Here is a 15526-nt window from a genome sequence, read left to right on the forward strand (position 1 = left end):
GATTTTTTTAAAGGGAGGCGTAGTAACATATAGTTTGGAAACCACTGCTGTACAACTAAATGAAGAATCATAAGGTGAGAAATAAATATATATATTGATTGTACAGTTTTGAGTTAATGACGTTGACAGTTACATTAGTTAAATTTTCTGACGGCAGAATTATAACCTGAAATGGAATAGCTGTCAAGAACTTTAAAAAACTGTAGAATTCAAAAATTTCTTTTCGCCATTATAATGGGTTCTACCAGGTAAACGTTGTATTTGTGGGTGTAGAAATATTACGTAGGATATTCTTCGTCTTCAGGTATAGTATAAATTTAATGCAGGTACCTAGAACCCTCCACAATGTGGTAGTATATATATATATATCAGTGGCGAATGGTGGAGGTAGGCTGTTGAGATCTGACATACATAGTGCACAGTAAACTTTGTCAGTCATACTTATTTGTTTTCATTGAACTAATGCTATAAATTTAATAATCAGATACTGTTAGTTAATTTTTAAAACTCAATTAAACTCTACATAATCCAAGTCATGGTAGACAATAGTCAAAAAAATATTCGTTTATCTATAAAATATCTGAAATTATGCCATTAAACCATATTTCATTTTAGATATTTTATAGACAGAAGAATATTTTTTATCCATCGTGGTTTGATGTAGGCATGGCTTAATGAATTTAAAAAAAACTAACCAACACCATCTAAACCTATACCTAATATGTATTCTTAATTCAATTAAAACAAACAAGTATGACTGAAAAGTGTGCACTCTTTTGTCGGATTGCCCATAGCATACCTAAACTATTATGGTTTTGTTTATGAATGGTTTAATTCATTTTTTAAAACTAACCACCATCTGCAAATTGTAGTTTTAGTTCAATGAAAACAAAAACGTTTGACTGACTATGTTTAGTGTGCACTATTTATGTTGGATCTTAACAGCATACCTCCACCCTTCGCCACTGATACATATAAACAATTTCATTGTTAACCATTCTATGAATCTATCAACCATTATCAGAGTGGATGGACGGAGGGATAAAATCGCAAACAGCAAAGTCTTTCAACATATTTAATCCGGCCGATGTGGTCCTGCTCCATGGCCACCGGCGTCCTACCTAATTACGACGAAATTCACTAGTAATATTTACAAATTGTAATTCAAAAATTCTTTGAAATATTTGTTGGAAAAGAAAGCAATATTTTTTTATTTCATTGTAATATACAAGTAGAGATCGATTCAGTCGGAAATATTATGTAAAGTATTATTGTATCTCACCTTCCTTGGAAGTCTTCAGGATACGGAATGATGTATCCATCGGGCGATGGCCTCGGTGAATTGCCGACCCAGAAGAAGGCATCAGGGCCGGTTCCGTCGTAAGCGAAGCCCTTGATGAAGATAGTGCTCTCGTCGACAGCGTATGCCGTCCCTCTGATCCCGTGTGCGAACTCCACCAGGGGCCCGATCAGCCGCCCGTAGTATGGCTGATTCTTCCCGCGTGATTTTCCTTGGCCGAATGCTGGAAGAAACAAAGAATTCATTAATATTTCACACCGTGCTTGGTGGACAAACCACAAGTTTAGTTTACTTTGATAAACTAACTGCAATGGGAACACTGGGACGATTGTGTATTTCTGATATTGGTGAATTTTGAAGTCAATACTGTAACGCTAAATTTATGAAATTACAATATTTTTAACGATAATTTTCGTTATTATAATATTATACTAACTGAGGTAGGAAAGCATTTCATTGATCGATATACATTTATGTTTCTAAACAACACAATAATGATTACATTATTCAATATTAAAATATCTACATCTATGCATACAACATCTAAAATGAAAATAATTCTGACAGAGAAATCAAACAAACGAAATTAAAATCAAATTCAAAAAATGCTAAAATTATCTGACGTAAAAATTCTAAGTTGGGATTGGCAGGAAAAGTAATTTGAACAAACAATATCATATCAGTTGAGGCCAAGTTAGAAAAGAAAATCAAACAAAAGTTTTTTGACTTTTATTTCAAATATAATAAATCCCTTAAAAATATGAAATATTTGTGAAAACCTATATTAACATTTATCTCTAGTTTATCGAGAATATTTTCACACTAAAATGGTAAATATTATTTATTATTTTTATTTAGAATTAATGACGTTTAAAAGAATGCACGAGTTAACTTGTCCATAGTCTGACACGACATGCATGCTTTGACGAGTTAACTCGGCTCTGGCAGTGATCAGATTTTCATATTTTATTTCTCACGAAATATATATGATAATCGTTATAAAAATACGATAATTAAATTATGTTTACGCAAATACTTTATTTATGATAAAAAATTGTAAAAATTCTTTAGAACCTTTGAAATATTATAAAAAAATTATATTGATTTATAAGTCTTCAACATACTCTCATCAGTTTTAAAATGTAATTAAATGAAATTTTTGTAATAAATCTTTAAAAGGAATATATTATGTGCTTTTATTACAAAAATATTCTATAAAAATGTGAAGATTACATTTTTCAATTAGCGTAGATGTTCTTTGAGAGAAATAGCTATGACATCCGATGGCAGCAAAATTGCAATTTTACTTTATATCAACGATTTGACCTTTAAGAAGATTTTTGATTAATTTAGTTAACATTTACTTCATATTTTTGAGCCGATATCTATTTTGGTCCGGTGTACATTTTAACGATATTGTTGCGAAAGCTGAAATATACATTGACTAGAAAACGCATCTGGAATTAAATATAAACCTAAAATGAATATTAAGTTTTACAGTATAGATTATATTATTTCAGACCGATTGTGATTAAATTTGAAAACAGAAAACGACTGATTATCACGTATTTAAAAAAATAAGTAATTTGAAAAATTTAAATACTTACTAAAAATAACTGTATAAGATTTTAAAGAGATTAAGTATAGTTTTTTATTACCAATCGGGTACTTTTAAAAGTACATGGAAATACATATTTTTGATGCGAGAGAAAGGATCAAGATCCAATCATCTCGATAAAACATTGCAAGATTTTTTATATTTTACTAATTTTAAGCTAACTGACATTTTAATATTACTATTATTATTAACCATACCGTTGTTTCGCACAATGTGGTTTTTGTTAGTAATTTTGAACAATCACAAATACCCAGGCTTTGAGAAAATATTACACATAAATATTTTGTGTCCTCACTGCGATTAAACCGAGAGCTCCCGGATGGATGGCCTGCACCTTACGCACTGCACCACAAAATCCGCGGCTAACGGACATTAGCATCTTTAAATATGTATCTAAAATTAATGCCATAATACTCAATATAAATGATTTTTTTGGATTGCAGGGATCAAATTATATCGTTAGTAATTATATATAGTAATATAATATATTTAACACACATATATAAGTAGAATAGTACATTGTTACTTACAGTTTTTGGTCGGAGTTTTACAACCTCTTAGTCCACAGCCAAAAGAAAGACCTGATATATTCATACATTGTTAGGATATTATGGAAAAGTTATTAGTGTGTTATATACAGAGCAATATGTAGGTAGGTACTTAAGAAAGAAAACACCACCAAATAAAAATAAAAAATGTATTAGCGAAAAAAATCATATAGCTGCCCTAGTTTTACCATCGTGTAACACGTTTTCTTTACTATTTTCACGTTTTAATGACTAAATGACACATGGGATCACGTTACAAGACTTTGCGTCTATTTTCACACTACTGTTTGTAGAACTTCACATTAAAATATTACATATTGACATTTTGTTGTTTTAATAACATACATAACTAAGAAAAACTTTTATATAGATATCTAAGAAATAATTACAAGATAAAAAGAACTTTTTATATACAACGTTTTTAAATTTTCTGTTAAATCACATAAACTTGATTTGACTAACTTAAACGATTAAAAAAAATTGTACTTGATAGAAATAATACTGAAATGTCATATTGATTTCCATAGTAACGCACGTATATATTAATATTATTAATTTAGTTGCTAGGACCCACTTAGCAACCAATAATAGTTTTACTTTTGACGGATTTCTTCCGAAATAACTTTTCATACAAAACAGAATTAACTGAAAAAATCAATTTTACTTAAAGATGGCTAAAAGTATTAAAAAATGCATTGGCATCGTGTTCTGATATATTCTAACAGTTTCAAATGTCTAGCTAGTTGGGAAGTTAGTTAAAAATCAATTGCAAGATTTGTACCGGACAAATAAGAATACGAGCTAAGAAAAACGTTGTAATAATAATAATAAAATACAATGTTTAAAAAAACGTTGTAATAAAATACAATCTTTGAAAAATTAAAAAGTGTATGTTATGTGGTACTAAAACTGAGGCAGCGGCATAATATTATATGTATTTTATAAATATTGTGTACAAACAAATCCATTCATATACAGTGTAATATTTCATATTATATTTTCGGCGACTAATTAATATTAAAGACATATTAACATTTCTGAAATACGTCATAGAACACATAATGTTTCGTCAAGTCATTAATACTAATTCAGTGCTGCCAACAATGCAAACTTATCTGGTTTAAAATAATATGAAAATGTAACCTAAATCAAACCGATGGTTTCCAGTTTACATGAGCTTTCAGGCTTTTTAAAAAAATGCGAATCGTTTTTTTATAAAATGAATGTATCGCTACAATATATTTAGTAATATTTTTCTTGACGATTGTTCTTTGGTCTAATGGTGAGCGTGTATTTATCAAATAGCAAGTACCAATGGATCAAGCACACTTGATATAGCTCACCGTGTGAGTGAAACACGTGTCGTAAAATAATTTCTGATTAATCTCATAATTAATAATGTGGTAACTTCCAAGTGATACACTCATTTTTTATTTAAAATAATCATGAACGTAAACATCGTATCGCAAATTGTATCGCATTATGCATGTACTTATGCGTAGATCAACGACGTGTGTTATAAATGGCAATTTGATTAAATTTTACAAGTGACAAGTGTGAATACTCCGATGATCATACGAGCTGCGGAAGTGGTACTTAGGAAACTGAATCACGCGATTACCATCGATGGCGTCATCTGGAAAGCCTATGTCGCTGTCAATACAAGATACAGCCGTTCTCTCGTGCGGATGAAAATACACAAAAGACCAAACTTTAGAGCCCGTTTTTCTCAGTTTAGTGAATCCGTTATTTGTTAATTCTATTTAAATGTCAAAATGCATAACGCGAGTCCAATAAAAATGAAATATTTGATTCATTGATAATTTCCATGATAGTGTATTTTTTCATATTTTACTACGCAAAGGTTTTATAAAACATAACACAAATGTAATAATGTATTCCAAAGCATTAAATGTTATAATAAATATATTTCATAAAGTACAGTACAAAATCATCTCTAAATATACTTTATTACATTAGTAACTACACAGTTTTCATTACTTCCGCTTTTCATATGACGGATATGACGTCACAATAGTTCCTAGTTCACGCTTTCCGCGTATCTACCTACGTAAGGTATCTATCGCTCACATCAATATCAGTTCAACTAGAGTATATTATAGTCACCCCCATACTACCAGGAGTTGTTAATCAGTTTTGAGAAAATCAAACAAGTCATAAATCTTAATTTTATCAATATAAAGGATTCTTCAAAAATATATATATTTATTTGTTTAAATAATGCTAAAAGACGTTAGGAACCTGACTGTAATATTTTAATCGTTTCTCTGCCTACTAAACATCGTATATTATGTTATGTTTTTTGAAGGTACCTATAAGTATTATTTATAATATTCAATTTGTTGCATTGCTCAAAAAGTACAATGAAAAGTATTGAAAGTATTTATAACAAAGCAATCGATCATGTAAAAAAATCAATGTTTTAATTAAACAATAAAATAGAATTTTAAAAACAGAAAGCATAATACATCGCTAAAAATGTCTACATTTCTAGGGAGTGCATTGACCAGCCACACAGCCCTCGCTATTGGTGCCTGGTGAGCCTGCCATGAGGAAATAATTACAAATGTATAAATACAATCATTCGGGGGGACATGCTCAGCGTAGGTCAAAATGGAACTTTTATTGCATTTTCAAACCATGATCCTGGACATTCCTTAAACGTTGTAGATAATCTATTTATAAAATTTTAAAGCCTTGTTATCCTTTATATTTATTATAAAAATTTGATGACTGCAAAAAGTATTTTTATTACATAAAATAGTGTTCTTTTACACCTTTCGCTCTAATGTTTTAGAATATAGTCATATTTCAGTACATGAATGTGCAGCGGCGTTAAGATTTTTTACATTTATTAATTTTTAAACGCATTTATAAAACCATAAATATAGTTTATGGCGAGATGGTTTTTGTAAAATATTTACGATAAAAAATTATATTGATAATCTCTGTGATCCCAAATATGACAAGAATTAGGCATTTTATTATTCAAAAAATGGGCAAGATTAACACATTTGAAGATAATTATAAAGATACTAATTATAAGCTATGTTTTTGACCATTCGATTGTAATAAACATTTTACGAATAATGAATGCTTTATAATAATTATTGGCCTAAGTATAAGGTAGTGTTTTTTTTAAAATACGCCATTTATTTGGTTATTCCCCAGTGGTTAAGCTATAACATACGGCCGTATCCATAAATTGACAAACTAAAATTGAAGTAGGGAGTAAGATCATGTTAACGCGCGTGTTTGAACATGTACCGTTTAAAAAAAATAAAAAAAAATTCGGTTAGGTTAGGTTAGGTTAGGTTAGGTTAGGTTAAAACTCTATTTTGACCTACGCTGAGCACGTCCGCCCTTAATCAATATTGTTTTCGTAGACCTGAAAATGGAAGATGATTCATAAATATGACTGACATCGTGCCTTTTCGAAATATAAAAACTTTCCGCACGAATTTAATACATGCTCTAAAAAATATGTAAATTTAACTCATTTTGCGATCACGTATGATAGTCAATCTCGAACAATTCAATTATTACATAAAATATTGTTTTTTGGACCAAAATTAGTAGTTTATGGTTTTCGATTACTGGCCACCCCTACCAATACCTGAACAATCGTCATACATAGATAAATCTAGGGGTGACTATAATATTTATCGGTATTATAAGTGTCTGCTTTATCGACCGTAACACGCTGCAATATAATAAACCCTGCAGCCTGTTTTACCGACCGGTAATATATTGAGTTTTTCCCCCACATTCGGAGAACTCGGGGGAAATTTTGATACGCCATATATAGGGAACTTTTAACTGCGATAGGTTGTTAACTGTTAGGGGAGTTGATTTTTTCTAGTGATATGAATAACTTTACCGGAAAAACAATTACCGAATGTCTCATTAAATAAAATAAACATGGAAAGGATGTTATATGATCAAATAGTTTTCAAAGAACCTTTGAAATACATCAACACTATAAAAATTTAATTTAATATGCAATTTTGTTATTAAATAAAATATATTATTATAATTATATATATCATTATAGATTAGATATAGATTAGTCAAGAATTAAGCTTTATCATGAACATAATAATATGAACATAGTTATGCAGAATGTAGCCAGTCCACAATAACGTCGAGCTGAGATAATGGCACCTTAGCAACAACATGATATTAAAAATGTATGTAGAATTGTAAATAGTATTTTATTTCAAGAATATTCTTTTGCGGCTTGGCTATTTTCAGCAGAACATAGAGAAAACCTTCTCGCATCTGATCTATATTATATCTCATTTTTTATTTTTTGTGGACTGGCTACTTTCTGCATAACTATGTCCATATTGTGTATCGATTGAAAAGTACTTGAGTTTAGTCATATTGTGTAAATGAAGAAGATTTTTTAATGAAAAATTTTCGGCTCATTTTTCCTCTTCAAGGGGTTTAAAACAGATCGAAGAAGAGGAGAATGTCATAAACACACAAGCCTTGGATTAAATATTATGATATAATATATTATTCCATATCTTAATATTGCTCTTCTGTAAAATTTACATTTTTGGACATACCACTATTGTGAAGAAAACCCTCGAAGCATTAATTTATTAATTTTATCCAAATACTCGAAGTTACTAGCATAATATAATAGCACATGAGTATCCTTTAATAACGTACAAATTATAATTGATCATTTATCACTAAGAAAACGTGTGTGTGGATTTTACGCTTTCGCCCCATTATAAGGAGAAACACATCAATTTAATACCATCAAATGTACCATGCATCATCGGAGTTATTGCGTCCGTAGATACGACCAAAGCTAAACCCGATGCAGGGCTGAGGGATTTGTTTATGACAAGGTACGTAAATAAAATATTTCACTTAAATTATGAAATATATTATTTTTTTATTTGTCATACCAGTTAATAAATTTAAATACATTTATAATGTAAGGTTTATAATTAAACAGTAAAGAAATAGTCTTGATAAGAAGTGAAAACAGATTACATTATTAAATATTATATAAAACATTCTAATACCATAATGCTATCACATAAGTCAGGCATGTCCAATGCGTTGTTGCTGCATAGGGTCAGAGTAATTGAATTGTGAAAATGTAGCGTATATTCAGTTGTAATAAAATATGACTTTGAACACAACGTATTAACCATTCATATTTTAATTTCATTAACCACCATTCGTGAAAGTCGTTTTTAAATTAACCATGATTAAGAATTAAGTCGTCGTATCACTTGATTCGTATTGCATCGCTCACAATCTGCCGTTAGAGCGAGAGATCGAGAAAATGTAAATCCCCGCGCTTTGAACTGAGGCGTAGTTACCCCTTTCTGCGCAGTAGACTCTTTGCATAGTAGAAGAATAGTTTCACAATAAGTGAAATGTGAACCCAATAAGACTACTAAAACTTATCATTTTCACATCTAATGGTATATTGAGTATTTCTTTGTGATAGTAAGAGACAATTATTAGTGTTGTTGCTTAATTTGTAACGCATCAGTGTCCTCAGCCAAATATAATACGTTTGTTTAAGTTGAAGATTTATATTAAGAGAGGGTGGTAGATCAGTGTCAGTTTTTATACTGGATATTAGATTGCAGCCTATTTTAAGCTGGATATGCTTGCATACGTCATAAAACCATTTTGAAGAAACTTTCAGCAATAATGGCGAATCGTAGATAATAATAATTAGGTACCTACCCAATTATAAAAATAACCACAGCGTTGAGTTTCTGTTTATTAAGCAAATTATAATAAAGTTTAAATTTAAGGGACCTTTTTTGTGTTCTTGCTTTTTACCATTCAAACTTTCAAGGAGTGAATGAGTGTAAAGGTTTTCGATGATCGAAGTAGCGTCTTGTATGGTAGAAAATTACTGCAGTTTGTAGAACAAGTACTTAAGACATTGTATATAATATACACTTTTGTTGAGTTAAATATTATTTATTTATTTAATAAAACAAAATATTGTGGACATAACAAATCTAAATTAAAGACGTGCACAATATGAGATATACATTATAACAAATATTACCCTCACAAGAGAGAAGAAGAGCATACATAAAATAATAATAAATAAAATAAAAACATAAATACAATTTAATACAGAAAAATAAATTTTTGAAAATATCAGTGGATATTTGAGCTATATAGTGCAAAAGAATTCGTTTTCCAATATATTCATAGTGTTTTACGGTGACAATATTAGGTAATCAAAATAGTTTTTTTGTAAGTAATTCGGCGTTATCATCGCGACGTTTTGTCATCACAAATACGCACGCTTACCAATCCGTAGATTTGTGTCAACCCTAATCTGCTAGAGTTATATCTTTATCGTGATTATGATTTTCGCAAAGATCAAGGGGAATTTTTCGGAGAGTAGGGAAGGGGGACCAGACCGTGACAGAAGAGGGGTTTAGGGCTGCTGTCAAATCGAAGGGTCGTAATAATTCTCCGCTTGCAGACTACGTATTTTTTTCGGATATCTCAAGAAAATCTGCGAATAAATATCGCATTAATCTAGCACGTTTGATATTCATTCAAGATGTTGTTTTTATACTATTTAGGATTACATACAAAATATGTATCGCGGTGTGTATTTATAGATTAAGTGACATTATCAAAAAAATAATCATTAATTTTTATTGAAAAGTAATTATCGGCCAAAAGTTCTTTATTTTCAATTAATTATACATTAAATAAAAATATACATGATTGTTAAAAATTTAACTTTTAAGTTTAATACTGATACAATTGATATTGTATCTAAAATATATAACAATCTCTGGTTCAAATCATGGGATCAGTATTATAAACCGTTTTCTTGCTAGGTCTACAATTTTTTAAGGGAATGGGACAGCTGGACGCCAGGACAATTGGACGCCGCACTGTCATAGACACGTATGCATAACGTAGACGAGGAATTTTAATCAGTTTCTATCTACTACATAGTAGTTTTAATTCATTTTACTCTTAACATAATGTTTTTTTTTATTGCGGATTGAGAATTACCATGCCTAAGGCTTTATATATATATAAAAAATCTCTTTTTTCGTTGGAACTTAAACATATGGACGATTTAATCATTATTTACGTGTGCATATTTAAATTCTCACCAACTTTTAAATCATAATATAATAATTTAATATAAAATATTTTTTTAAAAGTACCTACCTATAAGTACATAATGTCTATTTATTTTCGAATTGCGTGGCGTCCAGTTGTCCCTGCGCCAAATCGTCCTAGACCTTTTTTGAATGGGCATCTAGTTTGCAAAAGTTGCATCTAGCGTATGGTATTAAACCTAGCGTTTTTGGACACAACAAACAACTTAAAACGTATAACAAGCTATCACAAATCTAAAATAATATACGAGATTTGGTTGAAAATCAACATGGTGGTCGTACTTTAATTCAAGTAAATAAAATAAATGTTATTTACAATCAAAACGATGTCTAAATTTCTTACCTGCATTATTTTTTTTTATTTTATGGCTTATTTTTTTAATAATTGTGACATATTTTTTGAGACTGAATAATTTTTCTAGACACTGAATAATTTTGAGAAAATCTAAGTTATTTACTCTATTTTGCAATTTTTGTGAACGGTAGTTGGCAAAACTGCCTTGAAGTGACTTAAATTCACAGCATATTGTTTTTCAATGTGGACATTTAGTAGGTAATTTCCATGAATTATAATAACGAATAATTGTATGGGTAGATATTATTTATTATGACGTGCTTCAATACAACAAACAAATATAGGTAGTTACAAGGTGCGTACAACTTTTCACTCGGAAATTTGGTGCCTACACGTATTTGGTAGCTGTCAATTGTAAAATTCACTTAATTTTGATTGAACATGAAAACTTCAACCGATATTTTTGTATTATCATTAAATCATGTGATATAAAGCATAACTTGCATCGTGGAAAATGATTCATTACAATTTATTTATAATTATAATTAAGTTTTTATCCAGATTACTTAAATTTTGAATTGTGGAAGGATTTGAAACGTTTACTACAAAAAACATGGGTTTTACGGTGTCTACGGTGAATCTGTTGGTCAGGCCATGTCTCAAGGTTGAAAGACACCAAACCATCCAAAAGGCACCTCTTCAATATATGGGAAGGAAAAACGACGGTCGAAAGACTTATAATGCGGTTGTTGGTCTGTGAAGAAAGATATACAGCATTCTAGAGGATAATACGGCGGAGAGATCTTGCGGCGGACAGAAGGGAGTGGAGACGTTTAGCCATGACATCAGTGGCGTGTTTAGTAAAGTAGAGGCCGACGCACTGACTGATTTTGATTCCCCATACGATTAGAAATGAACAATCTAATTTTAATTTTCCAAATACATCCATTCATTCATACATTTTTTATTTTGTACATTGTTTAATTGAAAGAGTTTCCTTTCTTGAAAATAATAATCTATAAATAGGTACTTACAGAAGAATACCTACCAATTTAGTAGCCGGTCTCTGTAAATTGATTAATATTTATAGGTGCATGCGTATACTGAAAAGAAATCGATATTAAAGATATAACGTTACATAAGGGACACATTTTTGTTTTGTTTTGTGTACTGTTCGTATCTAATGAAGAGCTATTAGAACCCTACTTTTATGCAGGGATTTTGTTATGCTTTTGGCAATACCTGTTTTCTACTCAGTTTGTGAGAAATATACATCTTTTTTTTTCAAATTTCAATATAATATTTTAATAACATAGTGGTAGGTTTTAATTCTTCGGAGGACCTCTTTTCGCATTTTCTCGCGAATCGGTTGTATCATGTTGCGTTAGTGAAACGCGCCTCTGCATGACATGTGATTCAGTCATGAAGAATGTGTATAAACCCTATTGTACAACTGTTGACAGGCAGCCTCTGACTATAATATAATGTTTCAAGTCAGTCGTACATGAACGATGCATGATTACCGGCTACTTACTATTTAAAAAATATCAAAAGGGACCAACCGTGCCAATGGGATGATAAAAGTTAGCGTGCTTTCAATAACCTCTGGACTTGATTTTATAACGAGGTAAATCATGAGTCAAATATTGTACCAATTGGGTTTATGATTTAAAAGACGATATTTAATTTGTTTTGCTATATTATATAAAGATCACATTTTTCGATACCGAGTAACCTACCGTAAAAGTTTGTTTCTATGTGAGAATATTTCGTATACACCCGTTCGGGTCGTTGACTATACATCTATTAAATAATTCCCGGTTAATCGACATCCATTGTCGTCATCAAATAGGGTGTCGTCGTTCACAAAGCGGGGGTGGGCCAAATTTAAATCGGGCGCCGCGCTCACCCCACTAACTAATGGCCACCCTCGATCCCTCACCGAGTTACTTCATTACATTTTGCATAATTCAAGGTTGACGGACAATAAGGGCATACATTCAATGACTGAAATAATATTAATTTGAGCGTTTTTATACTCAACGAATGCGTAGGTAGCAGTTGGGAACTTTGTATCGTTGTTATTTACAGCCTAAATATATTTTCATTGATATCCTATGATAGATAGTCAATTCAGGCTAAAATGGTTATAAGTTATAATAGGTAGGAACCCACAAATGCCTATAATCGATCCGAATTAGGGCGGCAGTTTGCTGGAATAAACATGCTATCCCGCTTATATAATATTTCCGTCGTATAATGGCCAATAGGAGTTTAATATAATAAGTAACATGTGGTATTTAACATCAACACTGGTCAGAATGATGTAAGATTTACTAGCGTTGGCGGTATTTTAATTTTAACGGATTCATTTTTGTATTTATATAGACTGGCCGAGCAGTAACGTGGCCAGTGTTGCCAACTGTGATTCACAATAAATAAAATCGCTGTTTGATTGCATTATTAATTGTTTTGTGGGCGTCCATCCGCCGAACGACATCTATCACGTCATCGCGTAGGTACAATTTTCTGGTTTTATATTCATTGGTTCATATTGTGACTTTTCCACGGTATACCTAACATGCACTTTTTCCATACACCGTTTCCCTGCTCTTTATTTATTGAGGATCCATTTTTCATTTATATTTTGTATATGGTCGATTTCATTGATTACCCAGTAGCGACATTTTTAAAATCTATTATAAATTTATCATTATTGATTAATGACCATATTCATTCATATCTTTGCCAAACATATCTACATCTAAAAAATGTCCATCTAGCAGAAGTGCGTGTGAAGTGGGCAAGCTAATTGTATTAAGTTATTTACAAATTATTTGTTATCTAAAAGTGATATAATATATTAAATTTATGAATTATTAAAACCAAAATTTAAAATGTCCACAATACTTATTTTGTTTTATACTACCATTTAGCAAGCAAGTGAACGTGCCTCCCAAAATTTAAGCCTGAAATATGTAGTTTCAATTAAAAAAAAAAAAATTGTAGTTGATGTCAGATGAATAAAACAGATAGCGTTTCTGCTATTCACAATACGCACTGAAAAATAGTAAGTAAATAATTCAATGATATGTGAATATTGTATATTGTGGTTGTACCTTAAAATAGTGTGGAACGTTTTGCAAAGAATGAAAAAGATCTATTGGAATGTTTTAGAAGACATTCTGATCATTTAGATGACTTTATTAATCATTATTAATTATTGTAGACATAGTACCAACTTTATATGGAGACTTTAAGTACTTAACCTTATTATGTTATTATACATGAGGCACGTTCCAAAATTATGTTATATAATATTATAGCGAATCTACATAAACGTGTTTCTTATATTAAAAAAAAAACAAAATATTTTATTTAAAAAACGTTCAGTTTTCTTCGTTTATATCAGTCAGGTTACTTGAAACAAAGTCGTGGACAAATAATATTAAAACTATTTTGAGGAGGTATAATTTCACTTACTGCCAATTGGTTTAGTAGTAAATATTTAAATGAAGACATTCAAAGTATTTGATATTGCATTCGTATGGACCACTTGTTGGGCACTACATTTACCTACTGGGCGGGTGACATCCCCCTCGATATTATATTTAAAATAGGGAAATTCGTTCCGGGGTGGGGTAACACTCTCGTTATTATGCACAAGGGGAGTAACATATTAAGTTAAAAAATATATGCAAAATTCATTTTATATGTTTTCACCGAAAAAAATACCTTTACTGAATCTATAAATTTTCGTATTTATCTAAAGTATCGTAACTATCTCATATTTCCATTGAGGATTATGGTAAACCGTAGCGTTCTATAATTAATAATAATAAAAAAAAATATTTATAAATTGAAAAAATGTCTGTTAATATAACTTCAACTATGTGAAGGCTACGCGATGTGCTAAAGGTCGCCAAGCAGATAAAATGGCAATGGTCTGGACATGTTGCTGAGCGAGCTTTCCAGCTGGACAAATTCCATCCTACTGTGGTTCCCAAAGGATACTAAATGCTCACAGAGAAGGCCTAAAACCCGCTGGATAGACGAACTCACAAAGTTTGGTGGATGTGCGTGTGGCATCGAAGAACTGGGGACCGAGAAGAGTAGAAGGAGTTAGGGGAGGCTTTTATCCAACATTGTTTCGACCCTGGCTGATGATGATAATATGAAGGCTCAGTAAAGGGTAAAAGATCACGTGACTACGATGGTTCAGCCACGTACATACATTAAACGATTAATGTGTTGCCAGCTATACACATGTCCACTGAGAGGAAGAAAAAAGCTGTGCGGCTAAAATAATTGGAAAGCCTTGGAACTGGTTCATGCGGAGTGTGACAACGTTTCTGAAGGAGGACACTATTCGCGAAGGTTGTAGAGCCAACAATTATGTTATAAATGCCCATATGTTCCGCTTAAGAGCGAAGATGTACAGATCTCTAATAGTGTGTTGATCTCGGTTAAGCCATACTCAATCAATTAATCACCTTATTATTTCGTAAGGCATTGATATTTTATAATCTAATCACATAGCACCTACCTTACTTATATTCATTGGGCAGTATTTTAATTTAATTTTGCATATTAATC

At 31.0% G+C, this 15526-nt stretch overlaps 1 protein-coding gene across 1 annotated transcript in view; it reads right to left on the reverse strand.

Annotated features, from left to right (window-relative positions):
• Positions 1 to 15526, reverse strand: part of LOC147067318 (protein Skeletor, isoforms B/C) — a 102290-nt gene that overhangs the window by 34124 nt on the left and 52640 nt on the right. Inside the window, exons 2-3 of the mRNA XM_085954783.1 lie at positions 3449 to 3499; positions 1283 to 1523 (exon numbers count right to left, since the gene is read on the reverse strand). Of these exons, the coding sequence (XP_085810909.1) occupies positions 1283 to 1523; positions 3449 to 3499 (292 nt within the window). The remainder of the gene's footprint in view (positions 1 to 1282; positions 1524 to 3448; positions 3500 to 15526) is intronic.

Source organism: Rhyacophila brunnea, unplaced genomic scaffold (genome assembly GCF_057557595.1).
Source record: "Rhyacophila brunnea isolate RB1 unplaced genomic scaffold, BYU_Rbru_1.0 scaffold_4, whole genome shotgun sequence".
In the NCBI taxonomy this organism is placed as follows: Eukaryota; Metazoa; Arthropoda; class Insecta; order Trichoptera; family Rhyacophilidae; genus Rhyacophila; species Rhyacophila brunnea.